The following is a 15,657-nucleotide window of genomic DNA, read 5'->3' on the forward strand; positions in this document are numbered from 1 at the left end:
ACCTCCACCGAGGAGTCAAGCAGTATATTGCTCCCTCCTACATATATCTCGTGAAGAGACCATGAGGATAAAACCAGAGAGATTCGAACCCACACACAGGCATACCGACAATCCTCCTTTCCACGAACAATACGAGACTGGAATAGAAGGGAGAACCGATAGAGGTACTCAAGGTACCCTCCGCCACACACCTTCAGGTGGCTTGCGGAGTATGGATGTAGATGTAGATATTTATCATTACACCAGAGAACAACTTTTCTTCCAGGATGGCCTCAAGACACTAGTTACTGAAAGTCAGCAAAATGGTGGATCACATTTTCGATGAAATCCACCCAATGTTGCATGCTGCCATAATGCTGAAATACAGTCAGTGATTTGGTTGTACAACATCCAGTTCATCCCACTGATCATACAGTTTAGCCAGTCTTTCATCAACTTCTGTAATCTTAGGTAGGTGAAACCAGACTGGAAAGAGGTCACTTGTATGCACATAATTTACAACTTCCCAATGAACAGCATCTGCAAGGGCAGGAGAACTTATGAGGATATTTATAATGGAGAAATATCCTGTAGCTGTGCAGAAATGTGTTGTCTGCAGTGTATGAAGTACACAGATATCTGTCAATGATATCACCCCACTTTTTGAGAGCAGGAGAGAAGACAGGCTGTAATGGTTCTATGGACGAATCATTGTACCTCCTACAGAAAGCTGTTAGCAACAGAATCCCACAGTTATCCTTACCTCCAGTTACTGTAAGCGAAGTCATAAGAGTAATTAGATCATTAAAAAATAAAAATTCTGCTGGTGTGGACAATATTTCTAGTAAAATACTGAAACACTGTTATAAATTTGTTAGTCCCGTCTTATGCAACATGTACAATGCATCCCTACAAGATGGGATTGTCCCTGACAGACTTAAGTTGGCTGTAGTGATTCCTCTCTTTAAAAAAGGTGATAAAAGCATTGTTACAAACTATCGCCCAATATCCCTATTAACTACCTTCTCGAAAATTCTAGAAAAGCTCATGCACAGGAGGATTGTAGACCATCTCAACTTCCACAGTATCTTAAGCAAAAATCAGTTCGGGTTTCGTGCCGGTCTTTGTACTGAACAGGCAATATTCTCTTTCAGCAACCAAGTTTTGGAAGCCATTAACAAAAAAAATGTCTCCAGTGGGTATTTTTTGTGATCTCACGAAAGCCTTTGACTGTGTAAACCACCAAATTCTTTGGAAAAAGGCAGAATACTATGGTTTAGGTGGTACTGTTGGCTTGTGGCTACAATCATATCTACAGGATCGGAAGCAGACTGTAATGCTAAATGGCTCTTCTGGAGAACCTGCCTCGTCTGAATGGGGCACGATAACGTGTGGAGTGCCTCAAGGCTCCGTTTTGGGCCCACTGCTTTTCCTCATCTTTATTAATGATTTTCCTCTTTGTTCTGAGACAAACGGCAAATTTACCCTGTTTGCCGATGATACCACAATTCTAATTGACGATTTGATTGATCATGATCTTGAAAAAACTACAAATACTGTTTTTAATGACATCTTAAATTGGTTCTCCTCAAATGGTCTCTCGCTCAATGCAGATAAAACTAATTATATGAGGTTCCATACATCACAAAGTAATCCCGATGAAATTAACGTAAAATGTAGAGATCAACCAATACAGAAAGTTGAAGACACAAAATTCTTGGGTGCTTACATAGACAGTAAATGTAATTGGTCAGTTCACATTCTTCATCTATGTAAAAAACTTAGCTCGGCAGCATTTGCATTACGGGTAGTTTCTTCAGTGGCTGAAGTTGACACTACTAAGGTTGCCTACTTTGGCTACTTCCACTCATTGATGTCATATGCTATCATATTCTGGGGGAACCAACCACTTGCAAAAAAAGTTTTCACCATCCAAAAAAAAGCAATCAGAATAATGTGTGGGGCCCATCAAAGACACTCTTGCAGGCACTTGTTTCGGAAGATAGGTATCCTAACAACTGCCTCACAGTATATTTTTTCTTTGCTGACCTTTGTGTGCAAAAATTATTCCATCTACCAAGACAACAGTAAATTCCATGGTTATAACACCCGAAACAAAAACAATCTACATTTAGAAATGAAACGTCTCACTCTGGTACAAAAAGGAGTTTACTACTCCAGCATTAAGCTGTTCAATGCTCTACCACTACATATCAAATGTGTTCATACAGAACTGCCAAAATTTAAACAAGTTCTCAAAGATTACCTGACAGAGAAATCTTATTATACTGTGGATGAATACCTGAAAGAAAATGTATACCATCACTAAACTTATTGTGTCTAGAAGTAGTTCAATTGATTTTATTGTGCATTTGGGCATTAGCGCACTTTTTGTAACAACAGATTGGCTGTACATGTATTTACTCTTGTAGGCCTAATATCTGATTTAACTTTGTGCTCTTATCTTTAACCTTTATTTGAAACTCCTTTTTCTGTCAAATGGTAGTTATGTTATCTAGCTGACATTGTATCTGTTACTGTATTTATAGTATGTCTTACTTAAACTACGTACAATTTGCCATTGAATTGCCCTTGTATTTATTGTAAGTTTAAATTGAAACCTGTACAATTTGACACGTTCCATATCCTTGTGATTGACTCACTAACTGGATCTATGGAACAAGAAAGAAATAAATAAAATAAATAAATCACCCAACAAAAACTGAGCTCCCTGAAAGCTTGTCATTTGGCAGGACCCGGAATGCAAATGTAGCTTATCAAATGCAACATACATGGAGAGTATTACCCACTATTCCTTTTAAGTGCATGCAAAAAGTCATAGAACTGTGTACTGAAGTAAATGGTTTATATAAAAAGTTCTATCATATTCACATAACTTTAAAATTAGCTTTAGTGACTGAAGCAAGCATAAACAATTTCTACAAATACGATCAAGATTACTTTGTGGCAACTACACCTAGCTCTTTGATGACCATGGAAACATATGCATGTACCTCAGAAAATATCTCTTGTTTATAGGGTGACTAATATGTAGAGTTCATTGATGGGTAGACAAGTCTACCTCTCAAATGCATGCTGCATGGTGGGAATCAACAGATACACAGGGCTGTTGTGCCCAAGGAACGTGTTGTGATTGAATTGCTGCTCAGATTAGTCAAACAAATACCTTAGATGCTGCTTTTTGCAATTTCATAGTTACACAATTTTAGTATATCTAAAGCAACAATGATATTAGCATATTTGTATCTCACAGATAATACATCACACAGTGAGAAAACATGACAACATTGTAAAACAAAGCTAATATTTACTGTTTAGTTAAAAATATTAACACATTTTTGCAATTATTACTCTTGCGTGATAACAGCATACACTAAACTATTACCTGGATATAATCTAAATGGCAAGTTTTCTTCCATTGTATAGCTTTGAACTAACCTAATCTCCATTCCTGTGGCAGTAAACATTCATGTGATTGATGTTTCTTAACTAAAACTTTTAAGATCATACAAATTTCTTTTATAGATCATATGAATGTAATCTTTGACAAATAATGTTATTTTCCATTAATAGTTTTCAGTTTATCTCCAAAGTAAATTTCATTACATGAAGTATTTAAGACCAAATGCTACACTTAAATTCATAATGCATTTATCACTAAATAAAATTGATTTTCAAATGATTTTATCAAAGTATCAAATTTACAGAATATTGGATGTTTTCTTTCATGAAACAAAGCTTTCTGACTGAATGCCTTGACTGTTATAATGGTCAGGTATACAAACTGCCCAGAGGGAGCCAAAAAGTTTTGTCACCCCCTTCCAATCTACTTCTCCATATCAACAACACTGCCACCACACGATGTACAAACTCAACGTGCCTGTGCTACCCAATGCACCTGGTGCCTCTCCCTCACACATTCTTATCCCACACACCTGCTGCTTCCCATCAGGCCATGGCCAACCTTCCCCCAACTCTTCCTCTCACTTCACTCCTCCTCTCTCCCCTCTCCCACTCCACCTAACACAACCCTTCATCCCAGTCAACATCTGCAGAACTACAGGCCTGGGCTTTCACATGTATCTGTATGAGAACCCTAGCTTGGAAAAGGGTTTGACCAAAAGCTAGAGAAGTTTCCAGCCTTTATATATACCTGTTGACAACTCAATTCCTCTATTCACTGAGCTGTCACCCACTCCTACATTAGTTAGATTCTGCTAGAGATTTCTGCTATCATATTTACTAGGTAATTATATATATTTAATCTAATGTAGATCTCATTTGTGCCACATGTGGTTTAAGCATTTGGGGAAATGTTTTAAAGATTAACATCATACAATAATTGTATGGGCTGAGGGTAACAGTTTGTGGATTGCAACCTTAATTGTACAACTGAGGATAACATCAGGGATATTTATGATAATGCCCCTCACACTAGTGTGAAGATCATGTCACTCACTGAACAGTACTGTAAAACCTGGATGAAGCATTTTGTGAATGGTGTTAACACAAAGCATGGAAAACCACTCAAGGGTGAGTGATGGTCACACATGCATGTGAACGATGCATCACCCCTCATTGGCTGCATCATACATGGCACAGTTTGGATCTCAGTGCTTCACAACTAACAGTGCTTCACAACTAACAGTGCTTCACAACTAACAGTGCTTCACAACTAACAGTGCTCCTCAACAAACTGTCAGAAACATCCAGTCTGACAAAAGTGGTATCCATCCTGTCCCAGTCATTCCCAAAGGGCTAATTCATGCAAAATACAGAGCTGCAGAATAAATATCGTTACAGTTAGACAGTTGATAGGAAAATGAAATACTGCTGTTTTGACAAAGCCAAAGATATTAATGAATATGTAATAAGTTTCTTTCATCAAAGCATCAGAAGCCCTTTTATTAAATGGATGGACTTCTCTTATTAATACAGGAAATTGAAAGGATAGATAGAATTTCAGCAGACTCTTTCACCATTTCAGAACATCAAATGGAAATCACAAACCGAACATATACAACTTGATGGATACAAGCTAACACCATGTTACTGAAGTATGCCAAAACAGATTTAATTCCCAAATCTTTCAGGTTTATCAATATTGGATTGAACAGCCCTTTGAATGCTGCACCAGAGTGGGTCAAGAACCACACAAACTTCTGGTACTGACAGTTTACGCATTACCAGTGGGAAGTATCCTAAGCCTCAAATACAGCTAGAAACACTTAATAAAGTTATGCACACTTAACTGGAGAATCACTGTTAGAGGGGACTTTAATTTTCTGTTAGGTAATACAGATCATCAAGATTGCCTACTGTAATAGTTTTCTTGCTTTGAATTATTTTCACATAGCAAAGTATTCAATGAGGATTGAAGGAGATAGATTAACAGCCATTTACAGTTTGTTTTCTAACAGAACATTCTTAATACTTTATTTATAACATCAGTAGTCAATGGTTTATCTGACCATGATAGACATAACAGTATAATTCTGACCAGCTGGGTAAATACCATAGAAAAAGGACTGTACAACAGTATCATGAACAATGACTGGATTTCAATATTTTCAGAGAAATCAGGGGAGAATTGTTTACAGAACAGACAGTGTTGATGAAAAAATTAAATCTTTCTTAAATATATCCGTAGAGAACTTTAAGTCTTGTTTGCTCCTAAAACAAACCAGGGTAAGCTGAACAGAATCAAGGAAAATGGTTGGATAATTCCTGGAATTAAAATATCTAGTAGTAGGAAGAGAGGGATGTACATAATTAAGGGGACAAGCTGGAGTCAAAAGTTGAAACTCCATTACCATCAGTATTATGAGACAGTCCAGGCTGTTATTAAGAAGGTGAAACTTGTGCACTATGCTCAAAAAATAAAATGCTAATAACAAGACAAATACTTTCAAATACTATAAAACAAGAAGGGAACAAATATAGTTATCTAAATGTAATTCTGTCCCCCTGAAAATTTCTTCGGTAAAAACAGTGACTTCTTCAAATTTTTGACCAGCAAATCAATAATTACTTCCTCACAGTGGCAGAAAATATTACATCTACAAATAAATGACCAGATAAAGATGCATTACATTTATTTGTGGAGAAACTGCAAACAGCATCAACAGACATCTGTTTAAAAATTACAACAGTTAAAAAGATTACAAAATTCAACAGATCAACAACACAGTTTTAATTCTGCTGGCTATGATATTGTTTTTATCAAATATTAAAATATCCTACTGAACTGGTAGAATACCTTAAATTGTCTTTGCAATCATAAATTGATCAATCAGTGACTTAGGACATGTTTCCTGATAGAGTTTAATATTTTGTTCAAACCCCCACATGTAAAACTGGAGATAAGCAAACTAATCTTACATCCATTTCCTCCTTCCAGTCTTTTCAGAAGTTTTTAAGAAAGTAGCCTATGTATTTAAGCGGCATCTCAGATCAGCTTTTGTACAGGATACTCTACAGACTGCTACAGAAGACCTCACAAATGAAGTACTGGTAAAGCTAAACAAGAAAAATTGTCCTTTAATATATTTTGTGACCTTGCACCAGTGTGTGGATCATAAAATTCAACTTACTGAACAAAGTGTTATGGCACTGGTGGCATCCCTCTTACGCTGATAACAGAAGCCACAGGCTCTCGTGGACAAACAGTGTCAGCCTTGAAACTGAACCCAAACTTGATACATGTAGTTCTACAAGGATTGATACTTGGCCCACACTTGTCTAACTTACGGAAATGCTTTCCCAATACTTTACAGGATAATTAAAGAAACTTTACACTTGGTGATGACAAGCAATAGCCCAAACTCAACTGCAGCAAAAACAGATAATACAACAGCTGATCAGGTCTACCAGTAGCACACAGCTAAGAGTTTCAAGTCCCACTCTCACAAAGAGTCACATTATGCTATTTCAAACAAGCAAACTTGTTACCACTAGAAGAAGACATTAACGGCACTTCTCTCAAAGAAATACAGCATGTAAAATTCCTCAGGCAGCTGGCAGTTGGATAACATGCTAAAATGGAGTCAACACATGGGTAAACTAATTAATACGCCGAGTTCAGCATTTATTGCACTTAGGAGCATCTCTCATTGTGTTCAACTAAAGACAAAGGTGGCAATGTATTCAGCATTCTTGGACTCCCTGATATTTGAAATTATCTTCAGGGATAGTGCACCTGAAGTGAAAGTAAGTGGTTATTCAGCAAAATCATGCAGTAACAATAGTATGTTAAATAGGTAACTGTACATCTTACAGGTTTTTTAAGGATCTTTAAATTCTTGCACTCAGTTCCCAGTACAGTTACTTGTTAACAAGTTTTGTTGCCAACAATAAAAATTAGTTTCAACTGATTTGTAGCTCACATAATCAAAGTACAAGACTCAAACCTCCAGGTTTAGGGTGCAGAATAGAGTAATGTACTCTGGTGAGAAGACATTCAACAGGTTCCCATCTAACATAAAATGAGTTTTTCGGAACCCCTACCAATCCTGTAGAAAATTGCAAAATACACCTTATTAGCTAATGTTTTACAAAGTATTTGAATGTCTAGATTCAAGACTTAAAAAGTTCTGTTAACTTCATGGCAGTGTGACAAAGCTGCATGGAAAAACAGTAAGGTACTCTAGATATAACACTGTTTCTACAGATGTAGGTAAACATTTTCTTTGAGAAAACACCATTGTTATCAAGTACATATTAAGCTACCCTCAGCAGATACACAGGAACTATCAGTACAAATTAGGAGACAGTAAAACCTCATATCAAAGTAGCAGGTTTCAGGATGAAATTTAGCTGTCATGAGAACGAAGAGCATTAAGCAGTACAGAGTGAGTCTACTGTTAATTCAGAAAACAGTTTGCATTTCTGTCAATTCTTTCCTTTTGTTAATGTATACCATGGCTTGTTCTCCTTGGTGGCATGTAAAGAGTGTGATGAATGAGTGAGTGAATTAATGGAATACTGGATGATCAGTACCTGTATCTCTGTTGTGTGCAGGGATTTCTCCATGGGCTTATTCTGCAAATCCAGGAGGCCTTGTGCAATGTTGATTTAAAATTTTTGCATATAAATGTTGCACTGAACCACCAACAATGCAGTCTCAAGGGAAAAAACTTGCTTTATAAAATCAAAAAATCAGCATCATTGCAATATTTACAATTTATCACAAAGGAATGAGACTTAACTGGGTTAACTAAATAGTTTTCAAGCACAGGAGAAGATGGAGCCTTCATCACTAAAATAGTTATAGCTTGTATAAACTTCAACATTAGTCATAGCTAAGTCAATTTACCTTACGTGCAGGAACACGGTACTCCTGCAGAGTAAAATTTGTTTAATTCCAAGGGGAATTTCTGAGTACTTCATAAATATAAGCATATAAGGAGCAATGAAATGTTCATAGTAAACTTGTGTTATATGCTCATCTTTTCTTTTTCAGTTTACTTTCAAAGTTCTAAAATGACTAAATTCTGTTCACTCACTCTCCAACCTAAATAAATGTGTTTGTTGACCAGCCTGGTATAGTTTTTCTATCTGGCACCACTTTGGCAGAGAGCACTGCACACACTTTATCTTGCACAGCCATAAATGAAGGAAATCTACATACTATGTGGAATGAACTAGAACTTACCAGTGCACAAACCATTTCTCCACCTTCAAACTGTGTATTCTCTGCAGAACTACATGCAAGTCTGAAGACCCAGGTCGCAAATTTGTTGTTAGGATGCAGGGTACAGTATCTGCAAGTTTCTCATCCTGAAGATAGAGCTGTAAGTAATTTTAAAAAATCATAATTACTTTCTGATGAAAAAGAGGATGCACGTAACACACTGATAAAACGGTAGTTAAATGCTTTTTAAATATTTTTGCCGTAATTCATGACAATATTTCAAAGGTAAACAGCTGGATGTCTGTGTACAATGGGCACAATATTTTGGCAAGCGATCACTTTGCCATTATAAGCTGTAGCTGCTTAAATGATTGCCTAGGAGATGGCATAGGGCTTGTATCTCCTCTCCCTCCTTTCTTCTGACTTGGCACCCAGGCACATCCATTATCTCCTGTCCCTTCCCTCTCCTCCCCGCCCCGCTCCCCTCCCCCTTACGACATGTCACTCCATTCACAGTTTGCACCCAGGAACACATGCTGGCCGCATCTCAGCTATTGCTCAGTCTGTCCCCACCAGCATTGATCAGCAGTTTTCATACTCTAATCCTGATACATTTTTTGAACGAGACAGTACTGAAGTTAGACACCAGCATCAGAACCCCAGTATGGTTGTAATCCACTACAAGTAATTCTGGTAGTCATCAATTTCAAACTGATGTTAGACTGCTGTAGTCTGATGTGCTGTTAGCTTTACAGCAATGATATTCAACAGTATGCACATTTGACCTATGTATGTCTTGCCACATTGTCAGGAGATCTGATAGACTCTACACATACGTAGTCAGAGGTCAACCCCCACACTGTTTTAGCTGGTTGGTGGAAGACCTCCTTCACTTGGCACTTACATACTATTCACTCCACATTTCTGGGCAATGTGCCACAAATTTGAACAAATGCAATAGCTACATTCTCCTGAGGTTCCTTTTTCTGTCTGTTTTACAGTCAGTGTTGAATGTAGGGCTCTCCAAATTTGCCACTTCATGTAGTGACTCTTCCAGAACATTGTTTTCAGATTTTCATGTTCTTGGTTGAGACTCTCATTGAGAGAGAGAGAGAGAGAGAGAGAGAGAGAGAGAGAGAGAGAGAGAGAGAGAGAGAGCGCCCTGTGTGCCAATGTTTTGAGACCCTGTTCCTCTGCGTCAGGAGGTGGTGGTGGTGGTGGTGGTGGTGGTGGTGGTGGTGGTGGCGGCGGCGGCAGCTGCCCTTGTGTAAGTATAGGTTGGTATGCATGTTGTTCTGGTAAATGCCGTGGGGCAAAGTTCTGTGTGCTCATCTTTTTACCTTGACATCCACAAAGGGAAGCACCTCATCTATTTCAACTTCCATGACAAAATTGATGTCCTAGTATATGAAATTTAGATGTATGTGGAAATCATTCAGCTTGTATTTTCCATGTGTCTGTAAGACAAGTGTGTCATCGACATACTTGAAAGAAAGATAGATTTCCATTGGATTGATTCCATGGCTTCCTCCTCAGAATGTTCAGTATAAATGCTGATGGCAGTTGGTAAAAGTGGACTCCCCCTGACTATTCTTTCAGTTTGCTCATAGTAATCACTGTTAACAGTCAAGTATGTTGATGCCAAGACATGCCTAAAACATTGGTTGCGTGTGTCTCAAATTTCTGGTCAATAAGCTTGGACTTGTTAAGATGCCCAACAAAAACCACGGCATCATTGATATGCTGTGGACATTTCCTGACATAAGAGCTAAGCATATCCTTCAGGTATTTAGCGAGTGAGTATATCAGTGAACCAATATCGGTAGGGATGGGACATAAAGACACCCAATCTTCATGAAACTGAGAAGTCTATAAAGTTTCAAGTTGAACCGTTGCTCTCTCATAGCTCCTTAACAACTTCATTTAGCAAACCAGATTTTTTGAGAAGTGCCACAGTTTCCAATTCCAATGTCTTGGTGCCTTAATATTAATATTCCTGTATGCACTGTCTTCTAGTTGCCCTTATACCTTATTGAAATAATCCTGTTAATACAGCACCACAGTTGCATTTGTGTTTGTCAGCTTGTAAGACCATGTTATCTGGATCTTCTATTACTTTCCATCGGGCCACATGCCCCATGCTAGAGATGTTTGGTTTCATAGGTTTTGTTTACGTGGAAGCACTACAGGTTTCATGACATACTTCTTTAGCTGTTTCAAGAGGAAGCCTTGCTGTCCCACAGCATTGATGATGTCCATGATAGATGTGGATTTAGGAATAGGTGCAAAATTGAATCATTTTACTGATTATTTTTCATTATTTGAATCTTAACACTACTTTATGTCAAAAACAGTTAACAACCTGAAAAAAAGAGGAATTATGAATAATCAGCTTAGACTATATTGCTGAAGAACATTATATGTAGGCATATGCATGCATTTAAATCTATATCCATACTCCGCAAACCACTGAAGTGAAAGACAGAATGCAGTGGTGGGGAGATCAATTGCTTATATAACTTCGCACATGCTTTAAGAGCACGGAATGGATTTTTGTCCAAAAAAATCGATTTTTCAAGATTATTATTTTTCTTGATCTGCACAGTTTAATCTATGTTGTGTGTAAATTATATCATGATAGCAGCTTTAGAAATTCCTTTAAATTGTTAAACTGATTAACCCTGCACTCCCACCTTTTCCGACATTTGGGAAACTGCTTGCTTCAGTTGAATTTTTGCCAGTGTGAAGGCTATTTCTTTTGATATCTTTAGCTGACATCTATACCTTTAGCTGACATCTATATCTCTGGCTGAAAACTTACTTGCACATAGTTTATTTACATTTTGACAGTATTAACACATTATTAGGTGGAAGGTTGAATTTGCAAACCTTTACATGGAAAACTGGATGGTGGAAAACTGTGTTTAGGAAACAGAAGTTTCATGGACATCAGTTTACCAACAAAAAGAGGAAGCAGCTCAATATGATGAACATAAGCTCTCAGCTTCAGCATCAAAACTTGGGACAGGAGAATAGTACAGGTGTGTGAATCATGTTGATATGGATTCCACTGGATTCACACTTATTGATTTAGAGCTTCTCTGTCAGACTATAAAATTTTCATGTTCATGTGTTAGCTGTAAAAATACAGAATGCATGATTGTTGTTGAAGAAAGAAGAGTGGGAATAGCTTGTGATTTTCAATTAAGGGGTCACACATTTCTGTATGGCGATGCATATGTTATTGGTACTGACGAGGGTAAAGTTTTAGATGTAGAAATTATGTCTAAATACTGCCACCAGTGTACAACAAGGAAACTGTCCAACAATGAAGACAGTGAGAAACTGTGGCAAGAAAAGCATGCAGTAGCATGCTCTAAAAATTATAGTGACTCAAGTGGGGGCAAGGAGGCTGCTGCAGTTGTGAGGATGTTCTCCACATCTGAGGAGCAGTATGGTGGTGATTAAGACGATTTCATTCAAAGCAGTAACAGATAAAAATCAATACAATACAACAATAGAAAAGTTGGAATGTGTTGGCCACATCCAAAAGAGGCTTGGTTGTAGGCTTCATTGCTTGTTGAAAGAGAAGAAAGGTGAAGTACTTGAGGATGGGAAACCACTAGGTGGAAAATGCAGGCTTACTCTGAAAGAAATGGGTCCTCTTCAGGTATTTCATGGGAGAGCTTTCAAGATAAAACACACATAATTTAGAGGCAATGAGGTATGCTGTGTGGGCATTTTCTTCCACAAACAACCCACTGACCAAACTCCAATGCACAATAAGTTTCTGAAAGATGATTGGTGTAAGTTCAACAACAGAAATGAGATGTATTCACATAAACACTCATTATCGGAACCTGTTATGAATGCAATTAAGCCCATATCCAGGTTTGTTGCAAACCCTGATTTATTGAGGAAGTGTCTTGACGGGAAGACACAAAATGCAAATGAAAGCCTCAATAATTTAATTTGGACATTCTGTGGACTTGGAGTACTCAGAATAGGTGTTTATGATGCAAATTTATTTACAATAATGGAAAAAATGGCAAAATTGAAGTGCTGAAAAGAGTTGGTATAGATCCTGGTTTGTTTACAACAAAAGCATTTTACACCCTCAATGAGAGCAGGGTTAAGAAAGCTAACACATCAGTGTCTTACCCACAAATACAGACCAGGCAGATTTGAAGATGATGACTGGCTTGTGGGGTGCTCAACTGCACTGTCATCAGTGCCTGCACGAAGTCCCAATTTGTTCACAGTCTAATTTCTTTTTCCTTTTATTTTTCTTTTTTTTTTCACTGTTTAATCTAGCCACTGTCATGAATGATGAGGATGAAATGATGACAACACAAACACGCAGTCCTGAGCAGAGAAAAATCCCCAACCTGGCTGGGAATCGAACCCGGGACCCCGTAATCAAGAGGTAGCAATGCTAGCCACTAGGCTGTGAGCTGCGGATCAGAATCAAAGAGGAGACAAGAGAAATCTGGAGGACAAGGAGTATCAGTATGGATGATTTGAAAATTGAGGTAAGCTTATTATATGTAGAAGTATGAGACAAAAATCTTTGAACCTCATTTTCTCTGTTTTACATTTTTTACGTTATTAGAAGCCTTTTCTGAAAAATTATATGAACTAATGCTATGAAATTTTCAGGAACTGTTTGCAACATGTTTCTGTCTCCCTGGAGCTAAAAAATACGAGATCCTGCAATTACATTCTGATTTTTAGATGATTGTATGTAGAAAAAAAGGATAATTTTGGATATGCAAAATTAAAAACTCTTAATTTGTACCATAAATCAATAACTGTAGTTCAGTGTTCTTATAACATTCTCAGGACACTACAATAAAATTTTCAGATTAATTGCATGACTAGAATTTGAGTTATGGCTTTTTATTTAAAAGACTACAAAAAATTAAAAATTAAAATTTCTGGAAAAATATTAATTCTGCATATTATTTTTTCCATTAAGACACAGCTCTTTTGATTTACATAAGCAAAATTTTACATTTTTACATTAATAAATATGGCATACATTAATAAATATGGCTGTAATGATTTTTTTTTAATGTTTATATTTTCCATTACATCTCCGCTTAACTAATTTAATCTTGCACCTGCAGTTCATATGACTTAGGTGACTGTAATATAACCCTAGCTTTCTCACTTTATACCAGTTCTTGAAATGTTCAGGGCAGTTAATGGCTCTTTTCAGCATTTTGGCAATACAACAATATTCTCCAATGAGTCAAACAAACCTGTGACCACTCCCACTGTCCTCCTTTGGTACACTCAGTCAGTGTCTGTTAGTCTTATTTGGTATAACAGAGTGATGATAACTGATTTCAGAATAAAGTGACATTGATGGAACATTTATCTGGTGTGGATTTAGTTGACTACTACTTGATTGAAATATATAATGCTGTGCTTATTATAGTAATCCATTACAGCTATAGTTAATAAAGGACTCTGACAGATTCACAAACCTGTGTGATGTTGTCAAACCAGAAATCGTCTGTGTTCATAACTGGCCAGGAGTCCATGGCATCTACAACGATCAATGGAGCATCTCGGCTGAGATAGTTGTCTAGCAGTTGTTCGTACGAGACTCCACCAACCCGATCAATGGCATCCAGCGTCTCACAACTCTGCCAACAGACACCTGCAAAATAACTCGGCATCCAGAGTGCAGTAGCCCAAAGCACACAGTAAAAAACACACAGCCAATGTGGTACCACTATGAACTTGTAATGTATTTCAGTCTCAACTAAATTCAGTACTTTATTTATTTACCAATGTAAGCCAATGCAATTGAGCTCAGCATTTTGTTATTCATTGGTGTTACAGACAGAGTGTTTGAATGGCTTGTTAATATGAAATTTAAAAAGAACAGAGCATTTGAATGGCTTGTTAATATAAAGTATTTGGTGGATGGATATGTGCGTGTGTTTTTTTTTTTTTTTTTTTTTTGTGGTTTTCGGGCGCACAACTTCAATGGTCATTAGCGCCCTGACTACTCTAAGAATGCACCGCGAGGCACAAGTTGACAACAACAACTAAAAGGGAAAACACAATAAAAGACAGACTGACAGGCATAGGATTAAAAAACATCATCAAATGTCCTTAGCAAGGGTTGTCAAATTGATAAAACAAAGAACACGAGCAGCTGCTCGTGGGTCATCCGCTAAAATGGCATCTAAAGTATTAGGCAGGTTAAGATCGAGGCGCAGTGTGTTAAGATCTGGACAGGACATTAAAATGTGTCTAACCGTCAGCAAGTGCCCACATGGGCAGAACGGCGCCGGCGCAGCCGTCAGCAGATGGCGATGGCTGAACCGGCAGTGTCCAATTCTTAACCTTGCTAAAACGACCTCCTCCCGCCGAGAAGGGCGTGAGGAGGATGTCCAAGCCACGGGAAGAGGTTTTAAGGCCCGAAGCTTGTTGTCGGTAAGTGCAGCCCAATCGGCATGCCACAGCGACACAACGCGCCGACAAATGACCCTGCTAAAATCGGACGAAGGGACACAACAAGAAGCTGTCCGAGGCTGGAGGACCGCAGCCTTGGCCGCGGCATCTGCAGCTTCGTTCCCAGGGATACCGACATGGCCAGGAACCCACATAAAGCTAACCGGCGTACCGACGTCCACCAGCTGCTGAAGAGAGCGTTGGATCCGGTGTACGAAAGGGTGAACCGGGTACGGATCACTGAGGCTCTGGATGGCGCTCAGGGAATCTGAGCAGATGACATAAGCAGAATGTCGGTGGCGGCAGATGTAAAGAACAGCCTGGTAGAGGGCAAAGAGCTCAGCTGTGAAGACCGAACAATGGCCATGGAGCCGGTATTGGAAACTTTGTGCCCCGACAATAAAGGAACACCCGACCCCGTCATTGGTCTTAGAGCCATCTGTATAAATGAAAGTCATGTTGTTGAACTTCGAACGAAGTTCCAAAACACGGGAGTGATAGACCGAACCGGGGGTGACCTCTTTTGGGAGCGAGCTGAGGTCGAGGTGAACGCG

At 38.3% G+C, this 15,657-nt stretch overlaps 1 protein-coding gene across 1 annotated transcript in view; it reads right to left on the reverse strand.

Moving 5' to 3' along the window:
• LOC124711773 overlaps positions 1 to 15,657 on the reverse strand; it is a 76,709-nt gene that overhangs the window by 35,319 nt on the left and 25,733 nt on the right. The window contains exons 3-4 of the mRNA XM_047241988.1: positions 14,125 to 14,286; positions 8,654 to 8,790 (exon numbers count right to left, since the gene is read on the reverse strand). Of these exons, the coding sequence (XP_047097944.1) occupies positions 8,654 to 8,790; positions 14,125 to 14,286 (299 nt within the window). The remainder of the gene's footprint in view (positions 1 to 8,653; positions 8,791 to 14,124; positions 14,287 to 15,657) is intronic.

The sequence above is a fragment of the Schistocerca piceifrons genome, chromosome 8 (assembly GCF_021461385.2).
Source record: "Schistocerca piceifrons isolate TAMUIC-IGC-003096 chromosome 8, iqSchPice1.1, whole genome shotgun sequence".
Lineage (NCBI taxonomy): Eukaryota > Metazoa > Arthropoda > Insecta > Orthoptera > Acrididae > Schistocerca > Schistocerca piceifrons.